Source organism: Podarcis muralis, chromosome 10, assembly GCF_964188315.1.
Source record: "Podarcis muralis chromosome 10, rPodMur119.hap1.1, whole genome shotgun sequence".
Lineage (NCBI taxonomy): Eukaryota > Metazoa > Chordata > Lepidosauria > Squamata > Lacertidae > Podarcis > Podarcis muralis.
In genome coordinates this window covers 27331576-27346627 of record NC_135664.1, presented here as the reverse complement: position 1 = coordinate 27346627, position 15052 = coordinate 27331576, and the positions used below count along the sequence as shown (strand labels likewise).

General features: G+C 42.0%; 2 protein-coding genes across 21 annotated transcripts in view; one reads left to right on the top strand and one right to left on the bottom strand.

Moving 5' to 3' along the window:
* PPHLN1 (periphilin 1) overlaps positions 1 to 8389 on the bottom strand; it is a 29495-nt gene extending 21106 nt beyond the window's left edge. For 4 of the 17 annotated variants that reach the window (XM_028746393.2, XM_028746397.2, XM_028746402.2 and 1 more), the window contains exons 1-6: positions 8028 to 8178; positions 6343 to 6388; positions 4977 to 5144; positions 3825 to 3910; positions 749 to 784; positions 142 to 207 (exon numbers count right to left, since the gene is read on the bottom strand). In XM_028746393.2, coding sequence (XP_028602226.2) covers positions 142 to 207; positions 749 to 784; positions 3825 to 3910; positions 4977 to 5055 — 267 coding nt within the window. In that variant the 5' untranslated portion in view covers positions 5056 to 5144; positions 6343 to 6388; positions 8028 to 8178. The other 13 variants (XM_028746394.2, XM_077934657.1, XM_028746398.2 and 10 more) reach the window with 13 other exon arrangements.
* A 24-nt stretch (positions 8390 to 8413) lies between these two features.
* On the top strand, positions 8414 to 14783 carry ZCRB1 (zinc finger CCHC-type and RNA binding motif containing 1). Of its 4 annotated transcripts, none has more exons than XM_028746410.2 (9): positions 8414 to 8805; positions 9556 to 9634; positions 10285 to 10374; positions 10978 to 11006; positions 11606 to 11717; positions 11811 to 11918; positions 12867 to 12991; positions 13105 to 13180; positions 14547 to 14783. In XM_028746410.2, exons 3-9 carry the CDS (start codon positions 10291 to 10293, stop codon positions 14673 to 14675), a joined length of 663 nt encoding a protein of 220 aa, XP_028602243.2. In that variant the 5' UTR covers positions 8414 to 8805; positions 9556 to 9634; positions 10285 to 10290; the 3' UTR covers positions 14676 to 14783. The 4 variants fall into 4 exon arrangements, with proteins under 4 accessions (XP_028602243.2, XP_028602241.2, XP_028602242.2 ...); XM_028746408.2 differs by having other exon boundaries at positions 9553 to 9634; XM_028746409.2 differs by lacking the exon at positions 9556 to 9634.
* Positions 14784 to 15052: the final 269 nt, after the last annotated feature.

Sequence of the window (15052 nt, the reverse complement as noted above, 5' to 3'; positions counted from 1 at the left end):
ATGCACTGACCCTTAGCTACAAAATGCTTCTGTAAACTATTACTGTCATCATAGAATGAGTAATTGTTAGTCAAAGAGCAGTTCTGCCAATTTTTGCATCCTACTGCTGCTTAGCTATTAAAACAGAAAAAACTGACTGACTAGATATATGTCGTTCAATCTCATCCAATCTCCAGCCCGTTGAAAATGAGAAGAGCACTCTGACTCCTGTAAAAGGAATTAAGAAGCATCACAAACCAGAAGAAAATTCAGTGAGTTTGTATTTTGACCTTTACTTCCTTTGATTTATTTTCCCCTAATGTGTTGCAGTTATATAGTCTCCACAAAATTCCCACGCCAGCTACTGCTGATGGGGCAGCTTCTCTGCCCTTGGGGGCTCTCAGGAATTAGTCTCACTACAGGATCCTTAAGCTTATGTACCCTCCCCTATGTATAAGAAGGAGGGAGAGACTGAAGCCAGAAGCCGCTCTTCCAGGTTTCTGAAGCCTTTCTACGCAGCTCACCCCTGGCCAAGTGTCACAACATGCAGATATATTGGATAGTTGCAGAGGAACCTTAGTGCCCAGTTCTCCCAGAGTAACGCACCTGACAAAGAAGAGTGCTCAAATGGTAGTTACCAGTTTGTCTTGGTAACGACAAATAGTGCCATATGTGAAAGCCAGAAAAAAGGTGCACAAAAGTAAAACCATCAAGATTTACCAAAAGCCACCTTAAAAACTTAAAAAGAATGACAACCTAGTACTAATACCTGGTGTTCTACGCTGTCAAATACTTTCGTCAAACACTGTAAATGAAAAAAATTAGAAAGTTTTCTTTTTAAAAAATCCCATTTGTTATCACTAAGGCTTAAAGGAATTCGTATATTTAGGATATTTCTATACCACGTTTTCAACAACAGTTCTCAAAATGGGAATTCTGGGAATTATACCATATAAACAATGATAAAACAGGAAATTGAAGCAACATGTAAATAACTAAATGATTTGAGAGGCATGGGGAACTGAAATGATAATGTAAGCACCAGGCAAACCTTCCTGTAGATGGAATTACGAAGGCAGGGTGCCACAACCAAGAGGTCTTACATCAAATGTTCTTGAACACGGACATCTATAGATGACCTCATGGCATGGACAGATGTGAGAACAGACACTCCTTTGTTCAGCTAGATAAGCCATGTAGGGCGTTAAAAAGGAAGCACCTCCACTTTGAATTGTCACTGGAAATGGGCTGGGATTTGCTTAACAATGCCCTTTTTAATTTAATATTAATTTCTTCATAGAAGAAATTCATACTGAACAGTTTTGACATTTTATTCTAGTCTAAGATATAGTATGTCAAAACTGTATCTTGACTAGGGGTAAAGCATGCAAATATTATAAATTTCCATTGCTGCTCCAATTTTTCTCCCTATAAAGGCTAATTCTGATATTACTTTTTTTCTACACAGATAAAGATGTAACTGGGGAGGCAAGTGAGGTCTAAAGGCAGGAGTCTTTGAACCATCCAAATGTTCAAGTCTGCCATATAAAACTGGCACAGTTCCTAAACCATCACACAGGTGTTTTTTTAATCAGACTTGTATTCTTACCTAACCTTTGCATCTAAGATATTCTATGTTTTGCTCCTTGCGTTACATAGCCATTTTACATTTAAGGCATCAGAGAAAACCAACTCAGAAATGGATTTGGTAGTACTGAACTATTTCAGAACTCTATTGATCCAATATGAGTTCTGCAGCTATGCTAGGCTGTATTTGTCCTCAGGACAGGACTGGTAAAAGCCCTCTGCTTCTGGAAAGGATTTGAGCCTGGGGAGCAAAAGTACTCATGAGTCATTTCATGGAAATCAGTGGGATTTATTTCTGAATGGACTTGCCGAGGATTGGGATGCAAATGTGATTTTAATTGGCTTTTTGAAGAGCCAATATCTACTCTCTGAATTCTTCAATCCAATATAATAACCATGTTTTCAAAGAGAAAGGTAATATTGATTTTGTAAACTGCTTACAGGATTTCAAGAGGTATATAAATTTTGTTAAATAAAAATTGCTTTATGTTTAAGTTTTTACAACTCCCAATAATTCTCTCTCTCTCTCTCTCTCTCTCTCTCTCTCTCTCTCTCACACACACACACACACACACAACACAGATATATATAAACTTTGCAATGTTGCCTTTTACTGTCTCAACTGCAAACTTCTCAGTTCACATCCTTTCTTCCAGGTTACAAACGTATCATTAAAAAAAATGGGGTGTGAAGAAAGATTCACAGACCAGCAAATAGCGAGAGGACCTATGCGCAAAGAACGCATGGCGATTATTAGGTGGCGGCTTCACTACCATTTGAAAGTCTCACAATGCCCAACACGGGTATTTGGGAACGAACTTAACAAAAACTCTGTTCTTTGCAATTTAACAAAATCTAGCCACATTTCTAGCTTTTTGCCCCCAAAACAATTCATTTCTGCCTACTCTTAACATCCACCAAAAGGTAGACTGAGGTAGAGGAGGTAAAGTATTCCCCAGTGATCCAATACAGCCCAATAAAGGACATTTTACCTAAAACCTAGCGTCCCCATGTGCTACCCTCAGCCACCTCCTTTGGCGCCTTTCTTTCTTTCTGTGGTGGGGGATTGGCTGCCTCCTGTTTTTGATGGCAAGTTGTGAGAATTAAAAGTCTAAATAAATATTTTGTGGTGCTCGCGACAGTTTCTAAGATTTCCAAATGTGTCCCTGAGCCCTAAAAGGGGGCTCCTGCATTAAATTAACCCATGACTACTGAATTTCCAAACATATGGGATAAATTTACACTGAACTGCTGTCAGGGGCTCAGGGGCAGAGCCACGGGGGAAAGAGGCGTTGGAGAGCGAAGGGGAGGAATCTGAGGGGAGCTTAGGAGGATATGACAGTGACTCAAGAGATTCCATGAGTCTCTCCAGCAAATCAGAAGATTCTCAGAAAGAGGCGCCCAGGGTCAGGGCAAGGGGGGCCAGCGGGGAGTCCCCAAGCGGCAGCTGGAGATCAGGGCCAGCTTCCCTGCCAGAGCGTAGCGGGGGGGAAGAAGCCCACAGATCAGAACCGGCGTCCACTTCAGCAGGGAGAGAGAGAGAGTCAGAACTGACCACGCCTCCGTCGGAGAGTGGAGGGGCAGAGCGGAGGTCAGTTCCAGCCAGCCCCTCCGAAGGAGGAAGCAGTGACAGGAGCAGTGTAGCCGTTAGGAGGAAAGTGGCCGGCTGGGCGCGCGCGCCAAGTTCAAATGTGCAGGCGCGCGGGTCAGCAGAAAATCCAGATTGGGAGCCAGGTCCCAAAGCCCGCCGGAGACAGGGGGAGGAGTCAGAGGAATCCACCTCCGAAGAGTCCAGGAGGGGTGGGAGCCCAGGGGGCAGGAGGACCCAGAGGAGAAGAGAGCAGAGGAAGAGGTGGAGCAAAGCTCGGGTGTTAAACTGGTGTATGGGAGGGGAAGAGTCAGACGGAGCTTCAACGGTCTAAGGTTACAGACGTAGGGATGCGCGCCACGGATGTAAAACCAACAATGAACTTTAATAAAGACTTTTGTATATAAAGAGACACTGGCGTTGGTCCTTTGTGAGCTGGGACCTGAGGCACCCCTGACAACTGCCATCAAGATTCCTATTCCAATTTTCATAATATCAATCTATATAACCCTGCTTGAGTTTGACTCGCATCCCCTGGTTACATGTTCGGTGTCTTTAATAGAAATCCTCAGTGTGTAGTCCAAGATAAAAGATTTGGGAAAAGAAAACGATAAAGACAAAGAACTATGAGCAGGAAATACGTAATGCAGATTAATGGCACTATACTTACATCAGGACGTGGAGGAAGCCGCTCTCGCGGAAGTCTATCATAATCATATCGTTCATCAGACCACACATCATCTCTTCTGTATGCCACTAAAGATAAAGATTTTATTACCTAAAGTCAAAACTTGGGTGATGGTACAAGTACCAGAATACGTCTTCTACTTTTCATGAGATACATTGTCCTATACTTGGAAAACCCGAGATTCTAATACACCAAGTTGACACTTATTTATCTGGAAGCATCAATAAAACTTTCCCAATGCCATTAGCATTCTTTTTAATCATTTGCCTGTAAATATTCAACAGTATACCTCAAGGATCCTTTTTTTGACATGATTTGCTGGTGCAGAATTTTAGGACAGTTTATATATTTGAAATATGCCAATTTTTCATTTTACACATAATTAACTCAAAGCTTCTTTGGCCTGGTTTGCATAGCACATTAAATTATAGCTTAAAACAAACTATGATTTAATGTGAACGAGCAGACTGCTAGTGTATGCTCCTCAAAAGTTCTCACACGGCTCCTCTCCTGCTGCTGCTATAGATGAAAACAAGCCAAATTCTGGCTTGGGGGTTACTTCCCCTAAGAAGCTATACTTTGGTTTGTTTCCTCCTTGGTGCAGCAGTGGCAAAGGACACGAGCTTAAGACTTGTTGAACTCCACTAAAAGTGTCATGAGGCAAGGAGGGAGCTTGTAAAGATAAAGCCTGCTCACATACTGTAATACTAAAGCATGGTCTGCTATTTGCACAAGCCATAATTTTCTCATTTATGACATAAATGCAAACTAGGATTTGTCAAAGGTGTGAAAGATGAGGGCATGCAATTATCTGTGCCTTGGAGAACTGATAATAATCCTTGGGGCATATCCGCATTTTCCTGCAATGTGACTAATCAGTATGCTCTCATGGAACAAGTGGGCCGGTTTTAATTTATAGATAGCTAAATTAAATTGGTCTCACCAAATGTAACTAGAAAAGTTGACACGCCACAACCTCCGTATTTAAATTATTACCTGCTATTCAGTCTAGGTGAGATAAACTCCCAAGGGTCAAATAACTTTACCTGTTTTAAAAGTGTTATTATACACTACACAAGGCTTGTTCATTTTCTCTGCAATGACTCAATTACCTTTTACTAAATTTACCTTTACCTTTTGATAAGCTGTCAGTAGGCTTTAAACCCACTCTTAAGCTGTCCTGTAGAACTACTGTTGTACCTGTTGTATGCATTCTTGTAGTAAAACACTGAATCAAAGCTCACTGACTGAACTTGCAGCCTTGTGGCTAGTCCAAATCTAGCTGTATTGTCCAGGTTGGCACTACCATATGGGAAAAGAGAGAAGACGGCATGAAAAAGCCAAACAATTATTTAGGTTTGTTCATTATTATGGCTTATCTCATCTTAATTTCAATGCTTACAGTGAAATTCTAATATTACATTTTCAATTGTGTCCACTGCTCTTCTATTTCAGCACACATAGGTGATTTAAATAATTTCAGAACATCGTACAGGCAATTCCCCACTTGTGCATGTTTCCGCTGACACACATGTCAAAAGGGAACAGGGAGAGCAGAACAGGGGAATCCTAGCTTGCAATGTCCCAGTGATGCACACCTAGAACAGAACCCCCATGCAAGTGAGACATTGCCCTGTAATTACATAGGTTTTGTTCAAAGTATCTGTGAGAAGAGTTCTCAGTCCCTGCTAAAGAAAGGCGAGAGGAAGTCAGTTTTCACTCACTTATCTTTTAAACTAAAGGCTTTCTCCCAAGGGCTTGGGGTCTTCTAAAACATGTGGGTGGTTCACAAGAGAGGCAGAACTGGTTAAAATTACCTCCTTCCTGTGAGTAGATGCCCCAACTGGATCATAGGCCCTTGAATTCACAGAAGGACTTCTTCCTTCCATGGATTCACCTTCGTTTGAATCCAGCCACATAAACTTTGTGACCTGGTGTGCATAATAATTTGTGTAATAATTAAAGCACATCTGTTTGCAATGACCAAATACTACATACATCTGACATGTAAGATGATTGATTGGGTAAATAGATATTATATTCACTTGAAAATTCTAAGTGACCTTTTGTGTCATTGTATTTACTAAGGTTGTTACATATTTTACACAGAAGAGCAGCATTTAACTCATTTTTTGATGGCTAATGCATCAATTCAGTTAACAGATGAGAGCAAACATGTTTATGTTTGGGTATGATTTAATTTTACTTAACACATTTTTAAGAGGCCGTGGGTTGAATCCAATGCTATCTGTGTGCCAGTAGAATGGATTTCCATTGACATAACAGAACTTCCCCTTCCTCTTCTCCCCTGCACCCCCAGTCTGTCCAGGATGGTCCCCAACTCTTCACTTAACATTAGCAGAACTTTAAAAAATCTGAAACACACCACAATTAGAGCTTTTATTTTTTTCAAAAAACTTTTTGCCCACTGTGTAAAATAAAGAGCTTTGTTATCAGAACTAATTTTAGTTCAACAGACATAGCATTTGAAATCACTTACTTTTGTTCTTTCTTCAACAATGTTTTAAATCCCAATAAATTCGTTCCTGTGTATTTTAAAAACAAAGGTAAAGGGGGAATGAATCTATCTCAATTAAAAGCAAAATAACATTAAGTTGGGGCCAAAGAACTATGAACATGAAGACAGTTGTGCAAGGGGACTCTTCCACTCTCCCTTACCTTCTACAATACTTCTGAAAAGCTACTACTGACAGTCAGGAGACAGAACCCTCCAGTACCAGTAGGGATATCTTTTCTAATATGGTGCCTGCTTCAGCACATATATACCATTTAGAACCAAGATTTGGTTCTAAAATCTGTACAAGCCAAAAAAGCAATTTCATTTCCAGAATTCCTCAAAAGTAATTCTGTACGGTCATCTATCTCTTGGAGTCAGTTTCCAGGAATTTGAGGAGCTGCTGATGGGGGTGGGTGGACGATAACACTGATTACCCCATGCAGGAAAAGAAGACATATGAGGAGCAGAGCCTTTTGGTCAGTAGTATTACTCCCCTAATAGTAACATGACACACATAAAAATGAGATGGTTGTGTCAAGAAAAGCTCCAAGAGAATAGGCTCGTACAAGGGCGAGGAGGCTGAGGTATGCAGGAAAAGGGCGAGGAGGCTGAGGTATGCAGGTATGTGTGTCTCACACACACAAAGCGGAAGCCAAAGGCTGGAAGCCAGTATGCTGGCTCCATGAAGCAGAGTATCATGAGAAGTTAATGCATGCATGTTCATCTGTTTTACCCCTGGTTCCTGATCTGTGTGTGGATTCCCTTAGTTAGATGGGGCAAGGGCTTGTGGATGGTCCACATTTATTATCCAACACAAACAAGAAATTGTGTTTAATTTACAACAAGCGTGTTCAGTTTGCAGCAAGGCAGAAAAGGAGGAGGGTGGCAACTGGAAGCAACTTGGGCTCTGTTAAGAGTAACGCAGCTCTCCCGTCTTCCACTTCTGTTGTCTTATGCAAGGCACGTTTCATGTATTTTTGCTGGAAGCTGCCCAGAGTGGCTGAGGAAACCCAGCCAGATGGGCGGCTTATAAATAAAAAAAAATCATTACTATTATTGCAACTCTGCACAGACGCGACTGCAACAGAAGTTCACCGGGTGGAACATTTCTCAACCCTTCGACGTCTCATCGGAATTTCTAGGCTGCGGGTTCCTGTTAAAGAGACCCAGGAACGGAATCAGCAGCAAAGGGACTCAACGTGCAGCCGGCGTGTTTTTTAAAGACGTGCTGCTAGTAGACGTGTAGTACTGCGCCCCTGTCACCACGTCTGAGTGAGGGACACGTGAATCCCCTCGCCCGCAGGCGGCTCCCGAAGTGCCACGCTGCCGCAAGAGGAAATCCCATTCCCCTCAGCGGGGCTTCCTTCCGAGGACACGTGCGCAGGGCTGCGGCCGACTGGCTCAAGGCTATCACCTCAGCCGAACTGGCCCTTGTCTCCTGAGGCGATTTTAGCCTCGCCGGGCCAACGGACCGGGCGAAAACCGAAGGAATCATCCAGGAGTCGGAGTGAGCTCCCAGGGATCCCCAAGCGCCGGGCAACGCCGTTCTGCGCGTGCGCCTCCCAAAAAAGGAGTCCGGCCATGGGAAATTGGAGGGGGGGCTCATTTTTTCTCTCCCCCGCCTACCCCCCCCTCCATAATCCCTTGTACTGTACCAACCAACTCACCCGCCGCCTGTCAAGACCGCCATAACACGGAGCTTGTCCCTAACCCACTTCCGGCGCGTTAGGTGACGTCACCGGAAACGCGCGTCCATTGCGCGTCCCTTCGTCGCCCGTCCCAAACCGAGAAGTTTACCCTAGAGAGCCCTCCCAATAGACCTACCGCAATAGAGCTTTGCCAAGAGGAGCGGCCATAGAGTTGCGGGAAAGGAGCGGCTGCCTCGCATAGGGCGGCGTTCAAAGAGGACCCGGAAACGAGGGTCCTTTAAAACGAATAGACTTTGGATGGCCGAGTCTGTCCGCTCCCCCCCCCCGCCGCTACCCTAACAGGGAGTCTCGTGCATATTACGTCATCAAAAAGGCGCCCAGGCGTGAGGCGTCCTAGAGGGACCACAGGAGGGGGAGGCGGCTCCAGAGGAAGTGAGGGCGATGGTTTGGCCGGACTGAGCGGCTTCTCTGGGCTGCAGTGAGTCCCTCGGTTCCTACCTTCGGAGGTGTGCGGCGGCGTCCTTAACCCTTCGCATTCCCAGTGGGTGCTTCGGACCCTCCTGCTTCCGGGTTTACTTGGAGTAGAGACCAGGCGCCCCATCTCTTAAAAGCCCTTCCAGCGCAGTAGTCCTGCAAGAGCGCGTCACCCTCAAGTCTTCATCGAAATCCCTGCGAGGGACTTGACATCTGAGGAAGCAAGACCTAATCGAGCTGTCAATTCCACTTCGTGACAGCCTTGTGAAGTCTGCTGTCCAATGAAGCAGAGATTAATGAAGCCCGCCTATCTCTTCCAGGGGTAGGGTTCAGACTTTTAACTACTCACTTAAAACTGCTGAAATATGTAACAAAATCAAGCCATTAGATTTACCCATGATATTGCCAAACGGTACTGCTCGTAGCTTTGAATAGGCTTTGTTAACAGATCAGTTGCATACCATTTGTGGCACAAATGGGGGTGAATATTTACTTGCCGCATGCTCTCATGTCGTCTTCATGAAGCTGTGAAAAAGGTTCTGCTTGGTGGATGACATCCAATTTCCCACAGTGGTCACCCAGATGCCTATGGGAATCCAACCACAGAGCATAAGTGAAGTTTCCCAGCAATTAGCATTTAGAGGCATGCTTATAGCCATTTTGACTACTTCCATGAGTTTGTCTAATCCACTTTTAAAGCCAACTAAGTTGGTGACCATCAGCAATTTTAACAGCATAGCAATATGTTGTGTGCAGAAATATTTCCTTTCTACCACTCGGCTTCTTTGAACAACTCAAGGTTCTAGAACAGGGTAAGTCTCATACATATAGGTCAAAACACAATCCCTCTTCAGGGTGGAGAGATTACAGTGATCATCTCCCTGCAATCTCTCCCCCACTCAGCTGAAGCAGAGGCCATCACCTTTCCCAACAGAGTGTTAGGGAAACCAAGCTGCCCTATCAGGCCCCATCAAAAAGGGAGCAAAGGCAGGGTACAGAACACAATCTCCATTGTTGGCTGAGCTTTCTGATGTCCTCCAAGCAGTGACACTGGTTCTATTCATTTCAGAAGATTCAATCCATGTCTTAATTTAGACTGCTGAGAACACTGCAAGTTGCCAACCATTGAACATTCCCTGTTGACTGGACAGGTTTGTGTTTTTTAAAAAAGTTTTTATATTGCCACTGCTGCTCATAAAGGCAGGAAAAAGAGGAGTTGCAGAGAATGCTGGACGCTGGTTTGTGTGGATGGGTGTTTATGTTGCTGCCACCAAGAAAAACAGTAGGAGATTGATGGGCTGTTCAGAATGGATTGGTGCATCATTGGTTCCCCACCCCTGTTCTAGTATTATGGGAGAAAGAAAAACTTCCCTCTAGCCACTTTCTTTATGCTCTTCATAATTTCATAAGCTTTCATCACATCCCCACCACTTGCCTTCTTTCTAAACTAAGAAGCCCAAATCTTTCCTCATAGCACCATGGTGAAAAGAATGAAAAACTGGTTTGTTGCCTTTCTGCTCCTAGATGTTACTGCAGCCAGAATTGTAGTTGGCTGGGGAGCGGGATTCTCACTTGGAGGTGTCTGGACAGGCTAGATGCCTATCTCCTGCCTCCTTTCCTGACCACTTTCTGGAATGATAGTTGGTCTGGGTGGTTAAGCATGTACCGTAAATATAAATTAAAAAAAAACAACGAAGTCTTTGCTGTCTATAATTTTGTACATGACTATAGTTTATAAAATGGTGTGTTAATTAGCTAAGTTAAAGTTAACTATTTTTTTCTTTTTCTTTTTGGTCTCTAGAAAAAAATGAGTGGAGGGCTAGCACCAAGCAAAAGCACAGTTTACGTGTCCAACTTGCCCTTCTCTTTGACAAACAGTGACTTATACAGAGTAAGCACGTATACTTCGAAATTACGTATGAATTTTAAGTATGATATATAAAGCCTTAGGCAGCTCAGGACTCCAGTACCTCAAGGACTGCCTCTACCCATATGAACTGGCCTGGACCCTGTGATCATCACCTGAAGCCCTTCTTTGTGTGCCTCCTCTGCAAGAGGTCCAGAGGGTGGCAACACGAGAACAGGGCTTTTCTGCAGTGGTTCCCCATTTGTGGAATGCTCTCCCCAAGGATGCTTGCCTGGCTCCTTCATTACATATCTTTAGGCATTTCTCTGTAATGAGGCCTTTGGCCAATTAAACAATCTGTGGCATTTTAAATGTGTTTGTGGGAGGGGGGTTATTGATTCGTTTTTGTTTTTCATGTATTTTGTCTTCGCATTTTGTATTTTTATGTTGCAAGCCACCCTGTGGATCTTTGGATGAAGGGTGGTATAGAGATTTAATAAATAAATATCAAGTTTTAGCTACTTTGTGCATAACCATAGCTTGCATGTTACATTGTTTCTCTTGTCTTACAGAAAAACACTTATTTGCATTCTTGTTACACATTGCCTTACCTAAACAGCTAAAACCCCTTTTTATGTCTTTTTTCAGATTTTTTCCAAATATGGCAAAGTGGTTAAGTGAGTATAGATTTGACATATATTGCATATTTTTAATTATGGTTTGTGGCTAGTTCACATGTAACATTTAGAGTAGATCGTTTAAAATTTACAAGCCAGCAGCATTATCTCTGAATGGGAATAGGAATTTATGCATTCATGAGCAATCTGATAATGATTTTTTTGTCCTGCTAGAGAAACATGAGCAGTTTTATTTCTCATCCAGACATATTTTAGATGGCTAGAATTCTTTTTTTTTTTACATATGGAAACTGTGATCCTTCAAGTGGTGATGGACCCTGACTCCCATTATCTTTGACCATTGGCTATGCTTGCTGGGGCTGATGGGAGTTCAACAACATCTGGGGGGCCACAGATTTCCTCTTCCTGCTTTAAAGCTTCAGCCGGCTAATAATATTGAAGGTGATTCTTCATATAACCTGGTTTCAAACCACTTAGGACTTCAATGATATATGAACTGTTAACAAGCTTTGTATTGTAATGATCGTTACATATAAAACGAGTTAAAGAGCAAATAATTCAAAAAGTGCAGTTTTATGCTGAGTGATATGTAAACACACTGTTCTTTTGTTCATATTAGTAACTTGCTTATGTTTCAGAGTGACAATTATGAAAGACAAAGACACACGAAAGAGCAAAGGAGTTGCTTTTATTTTGTTCTTGGATAAAGAATCAGCACAGAACTGTTCTCGGACGCTTAACAATAAACAAGTGAGTGACAACAGCATACATTGTTATGAGGAAGCTTTTGATTCATTCAGAAAACTTAAGGTTGTATTTGCTTTTCTTGCCACTTGCTTTTAGCTGTTTGGAAGAGTAATAAAAGCAAGTATTGCTATTGACAATGGAAGAGCTGCAGAATTCATCCGCAGGCGAAACTACTATGACAAATCAAAGTGCTATGAATGTGGAGTGAGTATATTTATAAGGTCTCTAGCAGAAGTATTTATTTTTGGTCCCGCTCTTATTCTTAAACCAGTTCAGCTTGAAGCACACTTCTGGATTGCCAACTATTAAATTGATAGATAAATTGTTAGAATTATTTTCCAGCAGTGACTATAACTTTCAAAAGTCAGCTTGCAGATGGCAATTCCTTCTTGCTTTATCACAGTTCGTATGCTAATATTCACATGCACTCTAGTTCATGCTTCTGTTTTTAAGTGTTTGCAAATACTACACTGTCGCTTCCAAAGAGTAACACATACCTGAGGTATAGGCCCACTTTCTCAAAATATGCATTTGTGAGGTGGGGAATATTAAAGGTCACAGTCCTTCACACTTTTACTGCTTGAGTATACGCTTGAGTAGAAGCTTTCCATTTAGCAGAGTTTCTGGAAGCGGTGGTCAGCAATTGAAGCTACACTTTGAGAAGAAACACTCAGACACAATAAAACTCAGTCAAGTGATTTATTGCTTGACTGGTCATAAACGCATCATGGTAGCACTATTTATAATCATTACAGCAATAGCTGTAATGGCATACTTAAGTTTCAGTTCCTGTTTCTTTTTAGCAACGATGTAGGCAAACAGAGTCTATAGGCAGTCATGACGCAACAGTTTGCAGACAGCATTTGGTGGTCAGTCATCTGCAAAAAGTGAAAATGAAAGTTCTCCTTTTATTGGCCCTTCCAGCTGAAGCTGCACATGCTCAGATTGCCTCTCCCACTTATATATGACTGTTTTGGAATCTTCTCCCTGTTCCTGGATGAATGACTCCCTAACAGGGAAACCCTAGAACCTCTTTGCACTTCAAGAATTAATAAATAATTAGTTAGTAAGGTTTGTTTGAATATTGATTCTCAAAGCTGCTGCGCTTTTTTGTGAGTCCTGTTCACAAATATATATACCTTTTCTCTTAAGGAAACGGGGCATTTAAGCTATGCATGTCCTAAGAACATGCTAGGGGAGCGTGAGCCACCAAAGAAGAAAGAAAAGAAGAAAAGAAAGAAAGCAATTGAAGAAGAAGAAGAGGAAGAAGAAGAAATGTAAGTGCAAGGAGATGTATGAAGCAGCTTTCATTTTCCCATGTTTTTCTTGTGAGTTTATAAGATATATTTGGGTGTCTCCCCTCTCCTTCCTTTCTTTCTTTGCTGCACAGTGAGGGAGAACCAGAAAGTGAAGAGGAGGGAGAAGACCCTGCCCTTGATAGCCTCAGTCAAGCTATAGCTTTCCAGGTACTAAAAATACCTATTTTGATTCTAATTAAATGTTAGCATTCTAATTTTTAAAGGAAAGCTGGAGAGATCCAGAATGTACAGGAAGGGATTGTTCTGCTCGCTTCTGTTCAGTGTCATAATTGGTGCTAGTCTCTTTCCCAAAGCTATGGGACTCCTTCGGGTAGTGATAAAGCGGGACATCAAATCCAAACTCTTCTATGCTCTCCAGGATAATCTGTACATGTAGCCAGTGGACAACTGGGGATTTATCACGATTCACGTCATGATGCTCATCTTGTCCCTGGTTAAATGGCTAGTTACAAGAAAAAACACAAAAAGAATGCAAAAAGGGAGAAACTAGTTTGGAAAAGTGCCAGCTATTAAGGTTTATTGTAGTTCTCAACATGTTTTGGAACTGAACTTCTTTCTTTGGGAGCAATCCTGAACTTCCTGAAGCACATTTTTTTCCTGAAGTGGATTTCCCAAATTCTTCCTCATGGTGCATGTGCAAACTGCTTCAGATATTTGTGCAGGCCACTACAGAAAGTCTAAGACAGCTTCTGAAAAAGGACCTTCAGTTCCATAATGCCACGAGGTGCAGTAAAACATAACAGCTGGCACTCCTTGAGAACTAGTTTCTCCTTCTTTTCTCTCTCTTTCCCATTGGAGGTCAACAATTCTTACGCATCACCAGTTGCCTGGGACTAGATTTTAATCAAATGCCCTGACTCTATCCTATGGTTTTAAAACCTGACATTTGGGTGCAATGGGGCTTTGTTTAGTTCAGTGTGGGTTGTTGTTTTAGAAAACACTGTATTCTGCTTCGTTGGGTTCCTGGAGGAATCATTATCATTATAGTGTTAGCAATAAAGATTCAGAAGCCAAGATGCAAATCCCACACTTCTGTTAAACTGTGTGACTTCAGAACAGTGATTTGAGTCAAAATATCCTGCTATGCAAGTGAGAGATGCTTCTAGTCACATAGCAAGTGGAGTAGCATCTTCCTTCGTCATCTCCCGAAAAGCAACTCCAAATGGCCAAGGGACCATCTACAGCAGCTCTTCAGGGTGGGAAGTAAGCGACAGACATTCATCATGTACAAGCAGGAGGCCATCTGCCTTCATAGTGGGATCTATTTTGTGTTAGTTATTTACAATACTTGTCAACAGAAATTCATCTTGCACTGAAAATCTTTCCATGGCCAGGGAAGTAATTTTTCTAATCCTTCCAAAAGGAAGATTGCATAAGAGGGAATGGCTCAGTGTTGCAGGCGAGGCAGTGGCACAGATTCAAGCAATGTAGTACCAAGAAAAGAACTGGCCCGTCAATAAGTATATTTTGCATTACATAATTTCATGTAATTCTGTCTTCAATTGTCATGCAGCAAGCCAAAATTGAGGAAGAGCAGCAAAAATTGGTGCAGGCAGAAGAAGAGGCCTCAACCTCTGATTCAAGACGACCGCGGATCAAAAAAAGTGCATATTTTAGTGACGAGGAAGAACTTAGTGACTGATTCATATACCATGTACATTTATAAAATGTAGGCTTCGTTTATTCTACACATGTTTGTGATGCTATGAAGACTTATCTCCTATTGTAAATAAAAATAACAGTAATTTGAGGACATCAGATATTTCTTGTTTTGTAAATTCTGATGAAAAGCACAGCATTTTATCGGTTTTTGTAATCTTATTTTAAAACCATGAACTAAATTGTTTCTATGTCATCCTCAAACATACTACAGTAAACACGGCATTTATTTCTAGAAGAAGCAGCTCTAAGCTCTTAAGGCATACCTAGAGAATTTCACTCTTGGAGACATAATGTAAACTCCAGTTGCATCCAGTTTTAGTCCTATTCAGAGTAGACCTGTTGACATAAATAGACACA